At 31.8% G+C, this 16,711-nt stretch overlaps 1 protein-coding gene and 1 pseudogene across 3 annotated transcripts in view; one reads left to right on the forward strand and one right to left on the reverse strand.

The window, feature by feature from the left end:
• ATRNL1 (attractin like 1) overlaps window positions 1-16,711 on the reverse strand; it is a 572,934-nt gene that overhangs the window by 504,206 nt on the left and 52,017 nt on the right. For all 3 annotated transcript variants that reach the window (XM_023530113.1, XM_023530111.1, XM_023530112.1), the window contains one exon: window positions 10,996-11,179. In XM_023530113.1, coding sequence (XP_023385881.1) covers window positions 10,996-11,179 — 184 coding nt within the window. The remainder of the gene's footprint in view (window positions 1-10,995; window positions 11,180-16,711) is intronic.
• LOC111739071 lies at window positions 11,240-11,358 on the forward strand (annotated as a pseudogene).

A 16,711-nucleotide genomic window follows, 5' to 3' on the forward strand; every position in this document is an offset into this window, starting at 1 on the left:
AGAAAATCTAAAAAAGGATCTATGTTCTCACAGTAAGGGCCTCTCAAGCAGGACAATTCCACCAGCAATCCTACCATACTTCCCTAATCCATTTGCTCTTCCTCCTTCCTAAATAGTCACTTCATACTCCATCTTCTCTTGTCAAACCTCAGTCTTCCAAAAAATATCCCTTATTCTCACTTCCTACAGATAATTTCACCTCCCATTTCACTAAGAATTTTTAAAAATTCAAAATATTCACAAGCTCTCGGCACATCTACCCATTTAGTTGTAACTGTATTCATATAACCTGCCTTCTCTTCTAGTCCTATGAGTAAAATGTTTCTGCTCCTAGAGGCTATTCTCGCTATTTGTTCACTAGATCCCACTGCGACTGGTTTTTCTTAAGTACATCTCACTAGCAAATTTTTCCCTTTCTTCCATCATTATTTTTTTACATCTTCTTGATCTTTCCTATCAGCCAACAAATATAACTTTTTCTCCAAACTTAAAAAACAAAAAACCTCTCTTGCCCCACCTCCATTACTCCCTTTTACTCTATTTCTCTCCTTCCTTTACAATTAAACTACTCGGAAAACTTGTCAGTATTTTCCTCCAATTTCTCTTCTCCTATCTTGACTAGATGCCATGACAATCAGAATTTCACCCTAACATTCCACTGGAACTTCTGTCAAGGTCAGCGGAAAACTCCAGTTTGCCAGATCTCATGATCACTTCTCGATTCTCGTATTACTTTGCCGATCAGCAGCTTCTGACAAACTTACTCTTTGAAACACACTCGGCTTCTAGAACACCACATTTTCCTGGTTTTCCTGCTAACTCATTAACTACTTCTCAGTCTCATTTTCTGGTTGTTTATCCTTATCTCTCTAACCAGATCCCCAAACTCCTATATCCAGCCACTTATTTAACACAGACACTCGCATGTATAATATGTATCTCAAATTAAATATACCTAAAACTGAGTTTCAAATCTTGTGTCACACCAAAGCTACTCCTTCCAGAAAATCCGTCATCTCAATTGATGCCAACTCCATGATTTCAAGTCTTCAGGCCAAAAGCCTGATGCATCTTTCACTCATCTCTCTCTTCCATTCTATTTCCAATTCTTAGTCTACCCAATCTCTTTTGGCTTTACCTTGAAAACATATTCAGAATCCAATCAATTCTCATCACCTGCACATTGCCTCCTTGGTCCCAGATACTATCATGTTTCTTAGATTATTACAGGTCCTCTTGCTTCTGCTCTTGTATCATAATCACAACACAGCACACAAAATGATCCTGTAAAAATCTAGCTGTCCCTTTGCCTAGAACACCTGACCCTCAGATATACTGGCATGGCTCATTCTCTAACCTCTTTCAGGTCTTTATTCAAATGTGTTCTCAGTGATGTCTCCTCTGGTCATCCTATTTAAGTGTAACAATCTAAAACTATCCTCTTTCCATGCTTTTTCCTCCATAGCATTTACTACCACTTAAAATAAGGTTTACTTATTTCCATTTTTATTGTCTGCCTCTCCTTATTAAAATATATCTCCAAAACATAAAGTTGATTTTTAAAAAACTAAGGAAAGCATACAATGTTAAACAATACATGCAAAATACAAAAACAAACTAAATGAATGGTTTGCTTGCAAATACATATAAGAAGGTAAAAAAAAAACAAAACACTATAATGAAAAGCAAAAAAAGAAGTAACACAATATAGAGAACAATGGTTACCACTTTGGGAAATGATGAGGGGAGTGCCAACATGGAGGCTCATGGGAGCTTCCCTGGAGTATTGTAATGTCCTCTTTCTTGGCTTAGGTAGAAATGGTATTTACTTCTTTATTGTTCTGAAACTATATATGTATACTTTCATGTTGTCTTTGGTCCATATGCAATATTTTCAAGTTTATAAAAAAACGCACTATGAAAAAATAAGTACTGCACATCTCAAAATTACCTTAAAAGATAAAGCTATATAAATATTTCTTTAAATGATCAATATGTGATTTTAACCAGGCGTTCCAAAATTCCAAATCTCATATCAGTTCATAAAGACAACAATCATTTTTCTATATAAATATTTTATATTCATTTTAATAAATCTCTCTGCTATACTACTTATTATATATTTCTATTATTTCCCACAAATACATGTTACATAAAATTTTAAGTTATCTGTCTCCCTTACTGAGGAAGTCTTAGGATCATTTTCAACACAATGCTTGATACAAAGTCAATAATTTTTGTTGAAAAGATTTCAACAAAAATCATGCAGAGAAATAAGAGAAAAATGAACTTGAATAGCATCTTCATCAGTAATTACTCAAATGTAGTTAACTAATAACACATTTATAAAATTTTCCTGTTTCACTTTCCCAAATCTCTGACAGCTATGTTTTTAGAGAAATCATAAAACTCAACAATTTAATAAAATAGCTTTGAAAAATTAATGTAAAAGTAGCTCCCATAATATCAAATTTAAGAAGCTAGAAAAAAATCATTGCATGTAACCAGATGTAGCATCATTATAAAAACATATTCTAAGTATATGTGATTTCAAATATTTTTTTAAAGTACAGAATTAAACTAGTACCAAAGCTATATCATTAGACTCACTACTTATCTTTTTAATATACCTAAGTAGTTGAAATCATTTTTTCTCATTTGAAAAAAATGGAAAAAAACTTCCAAATTTAAAGTTACATCTGTAAGTTGTAAACAATAATGTTTAATACGTCCCTTATGTGTTAAAATTTCTTATGCTTTTTCACAGGTTAAAGGCATACAGCCATAGAGGAAAGGGTCTCAACAATAGGCCGAAAAAGAAAAAAAATTCTGAGGTCTCTACTATCAGAGAAAAGCCTTGGCACAGAAGAACATTGAAGATGTAGGCTCCTACTGTCAGCTTTACAAACATATGTGCAAAGAATGTTATGAGATACCGCATTTAACAAGGCTAAGAAATCAAGACCATAATGGCCCTGGTACCCATAATCATTACAATGAAGTTAAAGTCTCTTAGCAAAGAATAATACCAATTAATAAAACATCCTAACACTATAAAAGAAATCATTTTTGAGAAACAGGAAATCCTGTGAATACAGGATGTTTGTTCTTATTCTTTAAATGTAAAGAAACCAGACTCGAATGGTCATGAAGTTATGGGGTAGCAGCAATGGCTTTTGATGTATCTGAATTTTTATGTCTCAATCATTTCCAACAATAGCTAAAATACGTAATTTGGTAACCATATATTAAAAATTAACTGTTAGCATATAATATTAAACCTGAGAAGTCAAATCAAACACAGATTTCTATTTTTAAATAAACTTTTATGAAGTATAACGTATATACCAGAAAGTACACAAATTTTAAGAGTATGGTTCAATGAATTATCACAAAGTGAACACATATGTATAAAACCATTCCAGAAGCTTCCCTGTTGCCCATTCCAATCACTATTGATTGAATTCTTCCTAGCCTAGGCAATCCCTGTCAGAACTGCTAGGACCATAGATTAGTTTTCTCCTGGTGCTAAACTCTATATAAATGAAAATATGCATTACACATTTTTTGTGTCTGGCCTCTTCAGGACAACATTGTGTTGTCCATTTTCTGAGATACAACTGCATGGATGCCTACAGAGACAATTCTTTCATTCTGATTACTGTACGGCATTCCATTGTATGATTATACAATTAATTTACCCATTTGAACTAACGATGGATATTTCATTTGTTTCCAATTATTGACTATTACAAATAACATGGTGATGAATATTCTTCCATATGACTACAGTACACATATATATGCATTTGTTGGCTATATAACTAGATTAAGTATTTCATAGGATACATTACATATGTGTGTGAGTGTACTGAAATTTAGCAGAAACTGTCAAAAGGTTTTTTCCAGTGCTTTTACAAGTTTATACATACTTGGTATTAGCAGTCTTGTAAATTTCAGCCATTTGAGTGGACATGTAGTGGTATCTCAATGTTGTCTTAATTTAAATTGCCCTTGTGACTAACAAAGTTGAGCACCTTTTAAAATGTATCGTGGTCATTTAGATATCTTTTTTGAAATCTCTGCTCAAGTCTCTTGCCTATTTCTATTGAATAATCTGATATTTCCATATTGATTTGTAGGACTTCCTCTGTATTTTCAGGAACAGAGTCCTTTGTTGGCTTTATGAGTTGCAAATATCTCCCATACTGCAGCCTGCCTTTTCAGCTTCTTACTGGTATTTTTAGACCTATATAGTTCGGTTTATTCTTTTTCCTTTAATAATAGTAATATTTAATGACTATTTTTAAAGTCTTTCTTTACCAATGGATATTAAGATATTTGCCTGTTCTACAATATTATTTTACCTTCCACATTTAGATCTACAATTAATCTAAAATTAATTTTCGTGTATGGTGTTAAGTAGGTCCCGTAATTCATTGTTTTCAATCGCATATCAAATTGGCCTAGAATAATTAATTGAAAAAATGGTTCTAAAGTGCCAGCTGTGTCATAAACTAGGCACTCAAAATGTGTAGGTTTATCTGTGGAATTCTTACATGCTGCATTCATCTATTTCTTTATCTTTGCAACAATACCTAATTACTATAACTTCAAAATCCTAAGATCTGGTAGAGAAGTCCTCCAGCTTCGTTCTTTTAATAGTTTGTTTTAGCTGTGGCTGGTCCTTTGCATTTTTATATAAATTTTAGAATTGGCACATCAATTTCTTGTTGCAACTTTGTAAGGGATTACACTAAATCTTATAGATCAACTTAAGCAGAACAGACATCTCTTCAATATTGAGTTTTTCAGTTTCTCACAGTAAGGTTTTATAGTTTTCTGGGTAAATATCCTGCACATATGTCATTGCATTTACTCCTTAGGTTGTTGATGTTCTGGTGGTAACATAAATTGTATTGCTTTTAAATTATTTTCTAATTGTTCCTGGTATATAGAATTATACTTTTTTTTACATTGACCTTATATCTAGCAACCTATTGTCCATATATCTTTTATATTTTGTTATTCTGTTTTACTTTAATTGCTTTATTGCACTGGCTGGAAATTCCAATACAATGTTGAACAGAAATAGTGATAGTGGACATCCTTATCTCATTGCTAATCTTAAAAACACTTTTTTCAACATTACACTATAATGTTCGCAGTAAAGTTTTTCTGTTTGTACCTTTTGCCATGTGAAAAGTCTGTTCCTATTCCTACCTTACTAGAGCTTTTATCATAAATATATCTTAAATTTTATTGAAATTTTACTGTGCATCTCTTGAAATTATATAGCTTTACTTTTTTATTGTAGTAATGTTTTAATTACTGCTTCTATGAATTAACATTATATTCTTATAATGAACCCGAATGATGTATTATCCTTTTCACAAATTGTTAGATTCCCCTTTTTATCTATGTTAATGAAAAAGTTAACATTGTAATTTTCTTTACCTGTAATACCTTTTCCACATGCTTATATCAAGGTTATGCTAGCCTCATAAATTTCAAGATAATTATTTCTGTTCTCTGAAAGTTTGTGAAGGATTAGTATTCTTTATTTCCTGAATATTTACTTTTTAAATGTTTGGACAAATTCACCAGTAAAGTGATCTGGGCCTAGGGAGTTTTGGGTTTTATCTTGTTTTGTATGTTTGTTTTTTAAGGGACAAGAGTTTTAACTGTAGGTTCTATTTCTTTGATATAAGATAATTCCAATTTTCTGTCTCTTCATGTATAAATTCTGGTTTTATTTTTCTAGAAATTTGACATGATTACTTGATCTTTTAAACTTACTGTCATATAATCGCTTATCATATGCTCTTATTGTCTTTTAATGTCTGTAGGATGTGTAGTGATGTCCTTGTTCATTTTTGATATAGGTTATTTGAATATAATCTTTGTTTCTAAGTCTGGGTGGGGATTTACATTTATTACTCTACAAACAACCAACTTTGTTGATTTGGGAGGCTATAAGAATTGTCTGTATCATCTTATTAATGATTTTTATTTCATTAATGTGTACTCTTATCTCACATTCTCTTTCGTTTTCCTTACTTTATCCTTTCTTTGGAATTAATTCACTGTTCATTTTCTGACTTCTTGAGGTTATGTCTAGACAACCGATTTTCAGGCTTTTAAAAATCTTTTCTAATAAATGCATTTAAATTATAAATGTCCCTTTTGGCACTTTTGTTTTTAGACCCAACCAAAATCCATTAGCTTTTGATTGGAATTATTTAGTCTCTCATATTTAGTGTAACTGGAATATCTGTTGCCTATCTTACTACTTCCTTTATATTCATCAAAATAGTACCTTTTTCTTTTTCCATTGCTTTTGTGTATTCTTCTAAATCTATTAAGTAGTATTCTCATTTTCCCCTCTGTTACCTTGTTAGATATACAGTATATTACTTTTATTTTTGTCATTATCTAATGATTATAACATAAATACTTAATTATCGTCTAATATAAATTAGTTCTTCGATCAATTCCCATATGATATGAGGACCTTAGGACTTTTGAAAACCATATGCCCTCCTTCCTGACTTGTATGCTGTTCTTATCACGCATTTAAACTTTATATGTACTTAAGACTTTATTACTATTATAGTTTCATATAATAAATGATCACTTAGATTTACTCTTTTCATTTCCCCCTTTCATTATCTAGGATCATTTTTCTTCTACTTCAATAGCATTTCCTTTATTTACTCAGTATTTTCTTTATTACAGGTATGCTGTTGTCAAATTCTCTCAATTTTTTATGACAAATCTTTTTCTTGTTTTCATTTTTAAGGTTATTTCATTGGGTGCAGAATTTTAGGCTGATGATTATTTTCTTACAGCCATTTGAAGATACCATGTCTTCTAAAATCTACTTTTTCAGTTAAAAAATCAGTTGTCAGTCTTAGTGTTGCTCCTTTAAAGGGAATAAGCTTCCCCTAACCCCACCCCTAGCTGCTTTAAAATTTTTCTCTTCCTTTTAGGGATTTCATGTTTTACTGTGATATTTCTAAGTGTAAGTTTCTTTGTACAAATCCTTCTTGGTGCTCATGGAACTTTGATTATGGTTTGATATGTCTTGTCACTTTTGAAAATCCTCAGTCACTGAGATTTCAAATAGTGCTGTATATTATTTTCTCGCTTCTCTCCTTCTTGACTCCAACTACATCTTGTTAGACCATTTCCACATTTCCCTTATACTTCTTTTCCTCTTTAATTTTTCATCCTTCGTCTTTCTGTATTTCAGCATGGGTATTTCCTTCTGACCTATCTTCTCTTTCATTAATTCTCTCCTCGGCTGTGTCCAGCCTGATGTTAAACCCATCTAAGAAATTCTTAATTCATTTAATGTATTTTTTATTTCTATAATTTCCATTTGATTCTTTAGAAAAAGTTTCCAGTTGTCTGCTAATATTTTCTACCTTATATTTTAATTCCTTGAAAATAAAATTCTAACTATTTCAAAGTTTCTATCTGAAAACAACATTGCCCTATAGGGTGTGTCTAATGCCTTTTTTTTTATAGCTTGTATTTTTCTAAGCCTTATTATTTTTTAATTTTGTACCAGATATTACATATGATATACTGAGGAAATAATTCGAGGTTCTGTGTGATATTATCTTCCTCAACAGGATTACTTTGCTCTGTCAGCTAGGTAGGCTATGAGGATATCACTATAATCCAATGAAAGAATGTGATGATTCAAAGGTAGGATTATACTCGCTAGTAGGTTCAGAAATTCAGGGACTAGACTATATCTTTAAGTCTGTAGCAAGCCCCCTCCCCTTTCCCTGACACACTTAGAAATCCAATTTTGGTCCTCCATATTGATTGACAAAAGCTCCGTTCTGTTTCTCAGACAATTTTCAGAATTTATAATTGTCTCAAGGACAAAAGTTGCATGAAATGCCAATATCACCTTCCTTGACATTCTACCTCTCTCCTCAATGCTGACCACAAGTTCTCACTTCCTTGATAGTTCTGATACCTTAAGAAGATGTGATTCCTAATTTTTTTTCAGAGGAAACAGTCTAAAATCACCCATTTCCCACTGAAAAATAATTCCTCCAAAGACACATTTACTAATATCTCAACAAAGTAGCCTATTTACTAAACTCTGTCTACTAAAAAATAAAACCAATTCCACAGTGATAAAAATTTTAAATTAGTCTACACAATGGACATATAAGAGAAATTTTTAAAATATATAAATTTGACAAATTAATCTAATGCATACTACAATCTATATATCATAGCAAACTTGAAAAATATACCAACAGGAAGCATCAAAACTTTAAGAATGCTACAAACTTTAAAGGTAATAGAAAAATATCATTTTAGGGCTCACTGGTAATTTTACTGACCTTTTTTTTAAAACACAAAACCCAAAAACAGCAAGTGTTGGAGAAAATGTGGAGAAAAGGGAACCGTCATGTACTGTTGGTGGGACTGCAAATTGCTGTAGCCACTATGGAAAACAGTATAACAGGCCTCAAAAAATTAAAAATAGATCTACCTTATGACCCAGCAATTCTACTTCTAGGTATTTATCCAAAGAAATCTAAAACACCAATTCAAAAAGATATATGCACACCTATGTTCACTGCAGCATTAGTTACAATATGAAAGAAACCTAAGTGCCAATCAATAAACAACTGGATAAAGAAGATGTGGTACATATACACAATGGAATATTACTCCACTATAAAAAAGAACGAAATCTTACCATTTGTGACAATATGGATGGACCCTGAGAGTATTATGCTAAATGAAATAAGTCAAACAGAGAACAACAAATACCATATGATTTCACTTGTATGTGAAATCTGAAGAACAAAATAAACGAACAAACAAAACAAGAACAGACTCATAGATACAGAAAACAAACTGATGGTTGCCAGATGGGAGGGGGTTGGGGGCTGGCTGAAAAAGTCAAAGGGATCAGGAAGTACAAATTGGTAGTTAGAAAACAGTCACGGGGATGTAAAGTACAGGGAATACAGTCAATAGTATTATAATAATTACATATAATGCCAGGTGAGTACTACACTTATCTGGGGCATCACTTCATAAATTATATAAAAGTCTAATCACTATATTATATAGCTGAAACTGACAAAATAATATTGAATGTCAATTGTAATTAAAAAATAAAAAATTAATTTAAAAATAAATAAAAATGCAAAACCCAGCAAAATAGTAAAGCATCATATGTATCTATAACATATTTCTAATGAAGTCCTCAAAATTATTTACAAGTTATTTTATTAAACTCTCATAAGGGACAAGTATACAATGTTAATTTGTGCATATGCTAAAATTGCCAAGATTGATAATTATATTCCTGTATGTAAAACTTCCCTGAGAAATTTTGAGGTAGGTGAGCACGTAAATTCTGAGCAAATTTCATTCAAGTGGCGAGCAACAACTACCTCTCTCATTTTGGTTTTACTCAAATAATATCCATGTCTCTCTTATCCATTCACTTCTATTAAGATCCTTCCCTGAGCATTGCTATACCCATTATTATGACTGTGAACTATGCTGCCTCTTTCATACAGAAGCAGTTATCTTTTCTTTTTTGATATGATAAAATATCTGTAATATATGCAAAAAAGTGTTAATCAGATTGATAGTGCCTTAATCACTAAACCACAATTCCTATTGTTATCATAGCAAAAACTGATGAGAAAACATTAGAAATGCTAAAATAGGAACTAAAATGCAATGTAAAATTATATAGAACAAAAAAGTGGTTTGTTAATTTTAGTATTTATTAAAATATAAAAAATATTGTAATTTATTAAACTAAAAAAGTAATGCAATTTCTTTTTTAATTACCCAAAAAAGAAGTCTTATTTTTTTAAAATTCTACCTTTCTTTCTTCAAATAAAAGAAAATTAGAATACATGTTTGAAACTGAAGAGGGTAGAACAAATCACAATTTGGTAGAAAACTGTATTTCATTTAAACATATAAAGTAGTGTCATGCTAAAAGTTTGGAAGACTGTGTAGTATCTTAAAACAACAAAAGAATCGTTTCCCAGGTTTTACAAAGGGAAATGAGTACAACAAAAATTCTATTTGATAATTCACATACCTAGAAAAATCAACCAATAAAAAATTAATAATATTTCAAACATAAAGAGAGTGTTATGGTTATGAATAGGTAATTCACTAAACAGGAAACATAAGTGGCAGGTGAACACAAAAAGATGCTTATGCACAGTAGTAGGCAGGGTACATATACTAAAACATCAGCTAGGTATCATTCACATCCATTGCGCTGGCCAAGGCAAAATGTCTTCACTACTACCACCTGTGTGTGAATGGGGAGAAACAGGGACACTCATATCTTGCTGGTGTAAGTATACACTACCACAGTGACCTGAAGAGCAATCAGGCAACATGTAGTAAAGTTGAGGATGTCAATATTCTCAGACACAGCAATTTCATTTTCAAGTACATAACCTCAATGAACTCTTGTGTATGTGCATGAGAAGACCAGTACATGATGCACAATGTAGCATTTGAAAAACAACAAAAAAGGAAAATCTACCTAAATGCTACAAGCTTTGTATTTCACAGCAAATGAAATGATGAAACTGAAGAAATGCTTTTAAAATTTACAAATGACAAAAAATATGAGTGTAAAAAGGAATAAATCCTGAAACAGATAATAACAGTTATTTTAGTAAATAACAAAATTGCTTGTCTGTATTAAACAAGTATCAGCACCAATGAGTAATACACACAGACTAACTTATGTCTAAGGATCGGAAACCATTTTAAAGTTAATCATTTAGTAATGATGGCTACATAGAAGATATTATTTTGTGCCTTTGCTACATAACAGAATATCATTAGTTGAAATAAAGATGGGAAAAGGCCAAGAATGTCTCCCTGAAAATATTTAATAAACACTATTATACAAATAAAAAATATAACAGTAACAAATTTTCTCATACTTCTGCCTAATCTACTCACCAAGTCTTAGTGTTAACTTCGTACTTATAAAGATCATCTACCAATCCATATTTGTTGCCTGGTAATGCTTTATAGCCTCCATGAACATAAATGGACTTTGTTATTTCATCATACACACTGGTATGACCATATCCACCTTGAACAATAGCTCCTTTAGTTTCTGGAACGAGCCAAGTGTTTGATGCTGTAAGAGAAAGAAGATAAATCATAAACTTTTAGTAATATTTAAAAATATAATTAATATGTCTACAGCCATGCTACCCTGAACAAGCCCAATCCCATCTGATCTCGGAAGCTAAGCAGGGTCGGGCCTGGTTAGTACTTGGATGAGAGACCACCTAGGAAGACCGGGTGCTGTAGGTGTAGAAAATAAAAAAATAAGGGATTGTAAGCTGACGAGGTCCTTGCGATCTGTGAGGTCAACTGAGAGTTGCCTCGCCAAATGAATAAATAAATGAATGAACGAATGAATGAATGAAGAAATAGAAATAATATGTCACCAAGGTACCGATAAGTTAATTCTAACACCACATTTTTATGAGCAAATAAAGTACACCAAATATTAATTTAATCAAGAAACAATTAAGTATGCTAGATACTATGTTAAGTGCTAGGAGTTGAAGTCTAGTAAGACTGATCTTTCTGTAGATTAAACTCTGAAATATTGGAAATACCAACTTTTTGTGTGTGCAAGAAAAAAAAACTTTATTGTCACACACATTTCTGTATTTGTAAATAACTCTGAAATTTTGATGTAACAAATAATTTATGAGAGCCCACTATGTAGCAGGCTCTGAGTTCATCGCTGATATTACAAAGATACAAAAGATGTGATCCCTGCCCTTAATGATTTTTAGCACTTGCTGGTCCTTTATCTCTTCAAACAGAAATAAAATGATAAAAAAAGGCATCTTGGACCATCCAAAAAGAAAAACAAATAGAGCAGAAAAAAGAGTACACACAATAAACCATCCGCCTCTGAGCTTCATAAATCATATTTGCTGAAGGAAACAAAAATTACATCACCTGATACTTAAGACAATGGTATTAAAACGTGGGGAAGGAAAGGGAATGTAAATGAAAGGAAGGTTTCCATACTTCACTTGAAGTTTTAAAATATTGATACAAGGAAATTGTGATAAGCCACATATGTACATTTTAATATCCAGAGCGACCTCTAAGAAAACCATACAGAGATAACACTCAAGAATATTATAAGTAAATCAAGATGAAATTCTAAAAACTGTTCAAGTAACCCACAAGAAGCAAGTAAAAGGAAACAGAGGCACAAAAAAATAGGAAACAAACTCGAGTAATACAACAGCAGACTTAGGCACTAAAATATCCAAATTACCTTAAATGTAAATGCTCCATTTATACAACATTCTTGAAATGACAAAATTATAGATATGGGGAACTGATCGGTGATTTTCGAGGGTAAGGGATAAGAGAAGAGAGAGGGTAGAAGGGAGGTGAGTGTGGTTTAAAAGGGCAATGTGAAAGATCCCGTGGTGATAGGACTATTTATTCTGTATCTTGACTGGCAATAGATTCATGAAACAACATGCAATAAAATTGCACAGAACTAAATATATACACACATATACACAAGTACAAATGAAACAGGATATCTGAATAAGATCAACGGATTCTATCAATGCCGATATCCAGGTTGTGATATTGTACTATATTTTTACAAGCTGTTACCCCCGGCATAAAGAAAACGGCATAAAGTGTACACAGGATCACCGTGTTATTTTTTGCAAGTGTGTGTGAATCTGCAATTGTCTCAAAATTAGAAGTTTAATTTAAAAATATATATTTATCCTACTAGTAATGGGTACTTCATCATGAAATTCAGTATCTTGCTCAACTACTTGCAAACATTTTTTAAAAATTAAAAGTGTAAGAGCTATGACATAAGTCTAACACCAAAGTGTGTATCCTTAAAAGTACTACAGCAATATTTCTCAAGGGTTAGTCACTAGCAGTTCAGCCAAGGAACCCACAGGTGATATAATAATTTCACATAAAAAACTAAGGAAATAGTTTTGCTTAGATAGAGGTGATCAACTTCAAATGTAAAAGTATGATTCACATTCTCATTACACTCTTATTACTTTTGCATTTGGAAATGTGCACATACTACAAGGAATCAGCCTGTCTCAATAAACCTTCAAGGTAACAAAATATTGGTCATCTCAGAAAAGGTATTTTCTTATTTGTATGTTATTTGCATATGCATGAAACAAAATCCATGCATATGCAAAAAACATACAAATAAGAAAATATTTTTGTGCTCTATCATATTCCCAATTTATAAATAGTAAATCACTACTTCAAAAATAGTTCATTAAAAAGATAGTGATGAAAACATGAAATAACTCAGAATTATAGCGTAAAAATCAAATCAAAAATGAGTCAATTATACCAAGAGTTCTTCTTTATTAGGCCATGATGGAGTAATTTAGAGAACACATAATTACCTGCCTTAAACAACCTAAAAACCAGGAAAAAAATCTATGGAAAAAGATGACTCTGGCTAACAAGCAGCTAGGGCTGTGCTGTTCCATCGGCACAGGACTGTGATTCCGACGATTGACAGCGTACTGCCAGGAGGAAATGTCCAACCACTGAACAACAGAGGGGCAGCAAGTAGACTCTGGTGATCTTAGGGTTGAGAAAATAAAGATCAGAGTCTGAAAAAACCAAACCGGCTGGAATTTACAGGCGAGAAGGCCAGAGATGAGGTCACGGCACACAGAGAAAGCTCAAGAGATCCACAGGAAGTTTCTCTCAAGTGTTTAGCTGCGTAATGCGCTGCATGTGCATAAGAGAAAACTACATGAGGCCATGAAAAGAACCTCCAAAAAACTAGCAGGCTGAACAACTCTTAGATCTCACACAGGGCTGGGAGCAGTTTGTGCTCCAAGCAGCCATAGCAAAAAGACCTCACACTATAGGAGGCTTTAGCTAGAGTCCTAAAAAGGGCTGTAGTACTGAAATAAATTGGCCAGAACTGAAAGTTGCTCTGGACCTGCTCTAACAAACCTCAGAAGCAATCCCCCAGATTGCTTAAACTGATACCAAAATGCTTAAACTCTTAGCCATATCAGCACAATGATCTAGTCTTCTACCTTAAGAAATTAGTTAAAAAACACACACACACATACACACAAATAAAATCTAAAAAAGAGAAATATAACAAAGCATTAATCAATAAAATAGAAAACACAAAACAAAAACTAGTTGTTTGAAAAGATCAATAAAATTGATTAACCTATTAATCTGTAGTCAGACTGACAAGAAAAGCAGAGAGGACACAAATAATTCATATCAGATATAAGAGCTATCACTACAGATTTTACAAATATTGAAAAGAATGAAAAGGAAATATAATGAACAAGTATATACCAGTAAATGTAGCATCTTAAATGATATGGACAAATTTCCTAAAAACACAAACTAACAAATCTCATTCAAAAAGAAATAGATGATGTGAATGTCCCTAACATTTATTAAAGAAAATAAATGCCATAGTCAAAATCTTTCCCAGAGAAAAAGCTTCTGGATCAGACGGTTCCACTGGTAAACTTTATCAAATATTTCAGAAAAAACAATACCAACTCTACGCAAACTCTCACATAAAGAATAGGATGAAACATTCCTCAAGTTATTTTACCATTACACAGATTGTAAAATCAAAGAAATTACAAGAAAAGTATAGTCAAATACCTCTTATGAGCATAAACATAAAAATCCTTAACAACATTTTAGCAAGTCAATTCTAACAACATATGAAAAGGACGATGCATAATGATCAAGTGGGGTTTATTCAAGAATGTAATAGCTCATCATCTGGAAATCAATCAACGTCATTCATCATATTAAGAAATTTAAAAAAATAAAAAATAAAAGAACAAATGATCTCAATGGATACAGAAAAAATTGTTTGGCTAAATTTTACATCATTTACAAAAAACTCTCAGCAAACTAGGATTAAAGTAAATTTCTTCAACCTGATAAAAAGGTATCTAAAAAAGGCAATTATTAATTAAAACCCCAGAGTTTTCTCTCCTAAAATAAGAAAAAAAAAGGCAGGAATGTCTGCTCTCACTACCTCTACTTAGTATTATATCAGAAATCCTATCAGTGCAATAATACAAAGAAAGTAAGTAAAAGGTATATAAATTTAATAGAAAGAACACTTATTAGCATGAGCATAAATGTGACCATCTCTGTAGAAATTAAGGAATCTACCAAAAATCTACAAGAATAAGTGTGTCTAGTGAAACTGCAGGATACCAATTCAATATTACAAATCAATTGTTTTTCTATATACTAGCAATCAACAATTATAAACTGAAATTTTAAAATGTCATTACAAACATGATAACTACTACACAACAAAGACACCTATAAAATGCCATTTACAGTAACACAAAAAAATATGAAATAGGAAGAAACATAGCAAACTATATGCGATATTAGTACAATGAAAACTATAAAACATTGCTGAAAAAAATTAAAGACCTAAAAAAATGCTGAAATGTTCTACATTCATGAGTTAGAAGATAATGCAACCCAATTAAAATCCCTACAGGGTTTTTTAAAAGAAATTGATAAACTGATTCTAAATTTTATATGGCAGTATGAAAGACCTAGAATAGTCCAAAAATTTTTGAAAATAGAAAAAATGATGGAGGACTTAATCTGACTTATTTCTAAAGCTAATCAACAGAGTAATTAACACAACAGAGTATGGTACCAAAGTAAGCATAACATACATCGATGGACCAGAAGAGTCCAAGATTGACTCATACACGAATGGTCAATTGACTTTTCAACAGAAGTACAAAGGTAATTCAATGGAGAAAGGAAAATCTTTTCAACCAATCTTGCTGGAACAATTGTATTCTTATTTAAAAAGAAAATTCTTAGCCCCTACTCCACACCATATATGAAAATTCACTCAAATAGACGACAGATCTGAGGAGCCAAAACAATAAAACATCTAGTAGTAAAGATGAGAAGAAACTTTGCAACCTTGAGCTTGACAAACATCTTTTAGATAGAACACAAAAACCACAAATCATAAATATTTGGTAAACTGTATATCATCAAAATTTAAAAACCTGTGTTTTTAAGATACTGTAAATAAAATGAAAAGGTATACCAAAACTAGGAGAAAATATCTGCAAAACATATATTGAATAAAGGACTTACATCCAGAATATGTGAAGAACTCTTACAACTCCATGATAAGAAATCAAACAATGCAATTTTTTAAACCAAGACATACAAATGACAAATACTGGAGTAAAAAGATATTCAATACCATTAGTCATCAGAAGAAACACAAATGAAACCATAATATACTACAATCCCATTAGAATAACTGAAATTAAAAAGACTAAAAACGTCAAGTGTTGGTGAGAATGCGAAGTAAATGGGACTCTCATTCACTGCTGGTTCATTGCAAATGGTAGTATCGCTTCAGTAAACAAGATGGTTTCTTAGAAAGTTAAACATATAATTAGCAAAAAACCCAGCAATCCCATTCTTCGGTACTTACATAAGAAAAAACATAGGCTCACACAAATACTTATACACAGATATTTATAACAGCTCGATTCAAAAGATCTGAAAACTGGACCTAAATGTTCACTAACTGGGTGGAAGCATAAATAGTGTTTTATCTATACGATGAATCATG

This window comes from Pteropus vampyrus, unplaced genomic scaffold, assembly GCF_000151845.1.
Source record: "Pteropus vampyrus isolate Shadow unplaced genomic scaffold, Pvam_2.0 Scaffold46, whole genome shotgun sequence".
Classification (NCBI taxonomy): Eukaryota; Metazoa; Chordata; class Mammalia; order Chiroptera; family Pteropodidae; genus Pteropus; species Pteropus vampyrus.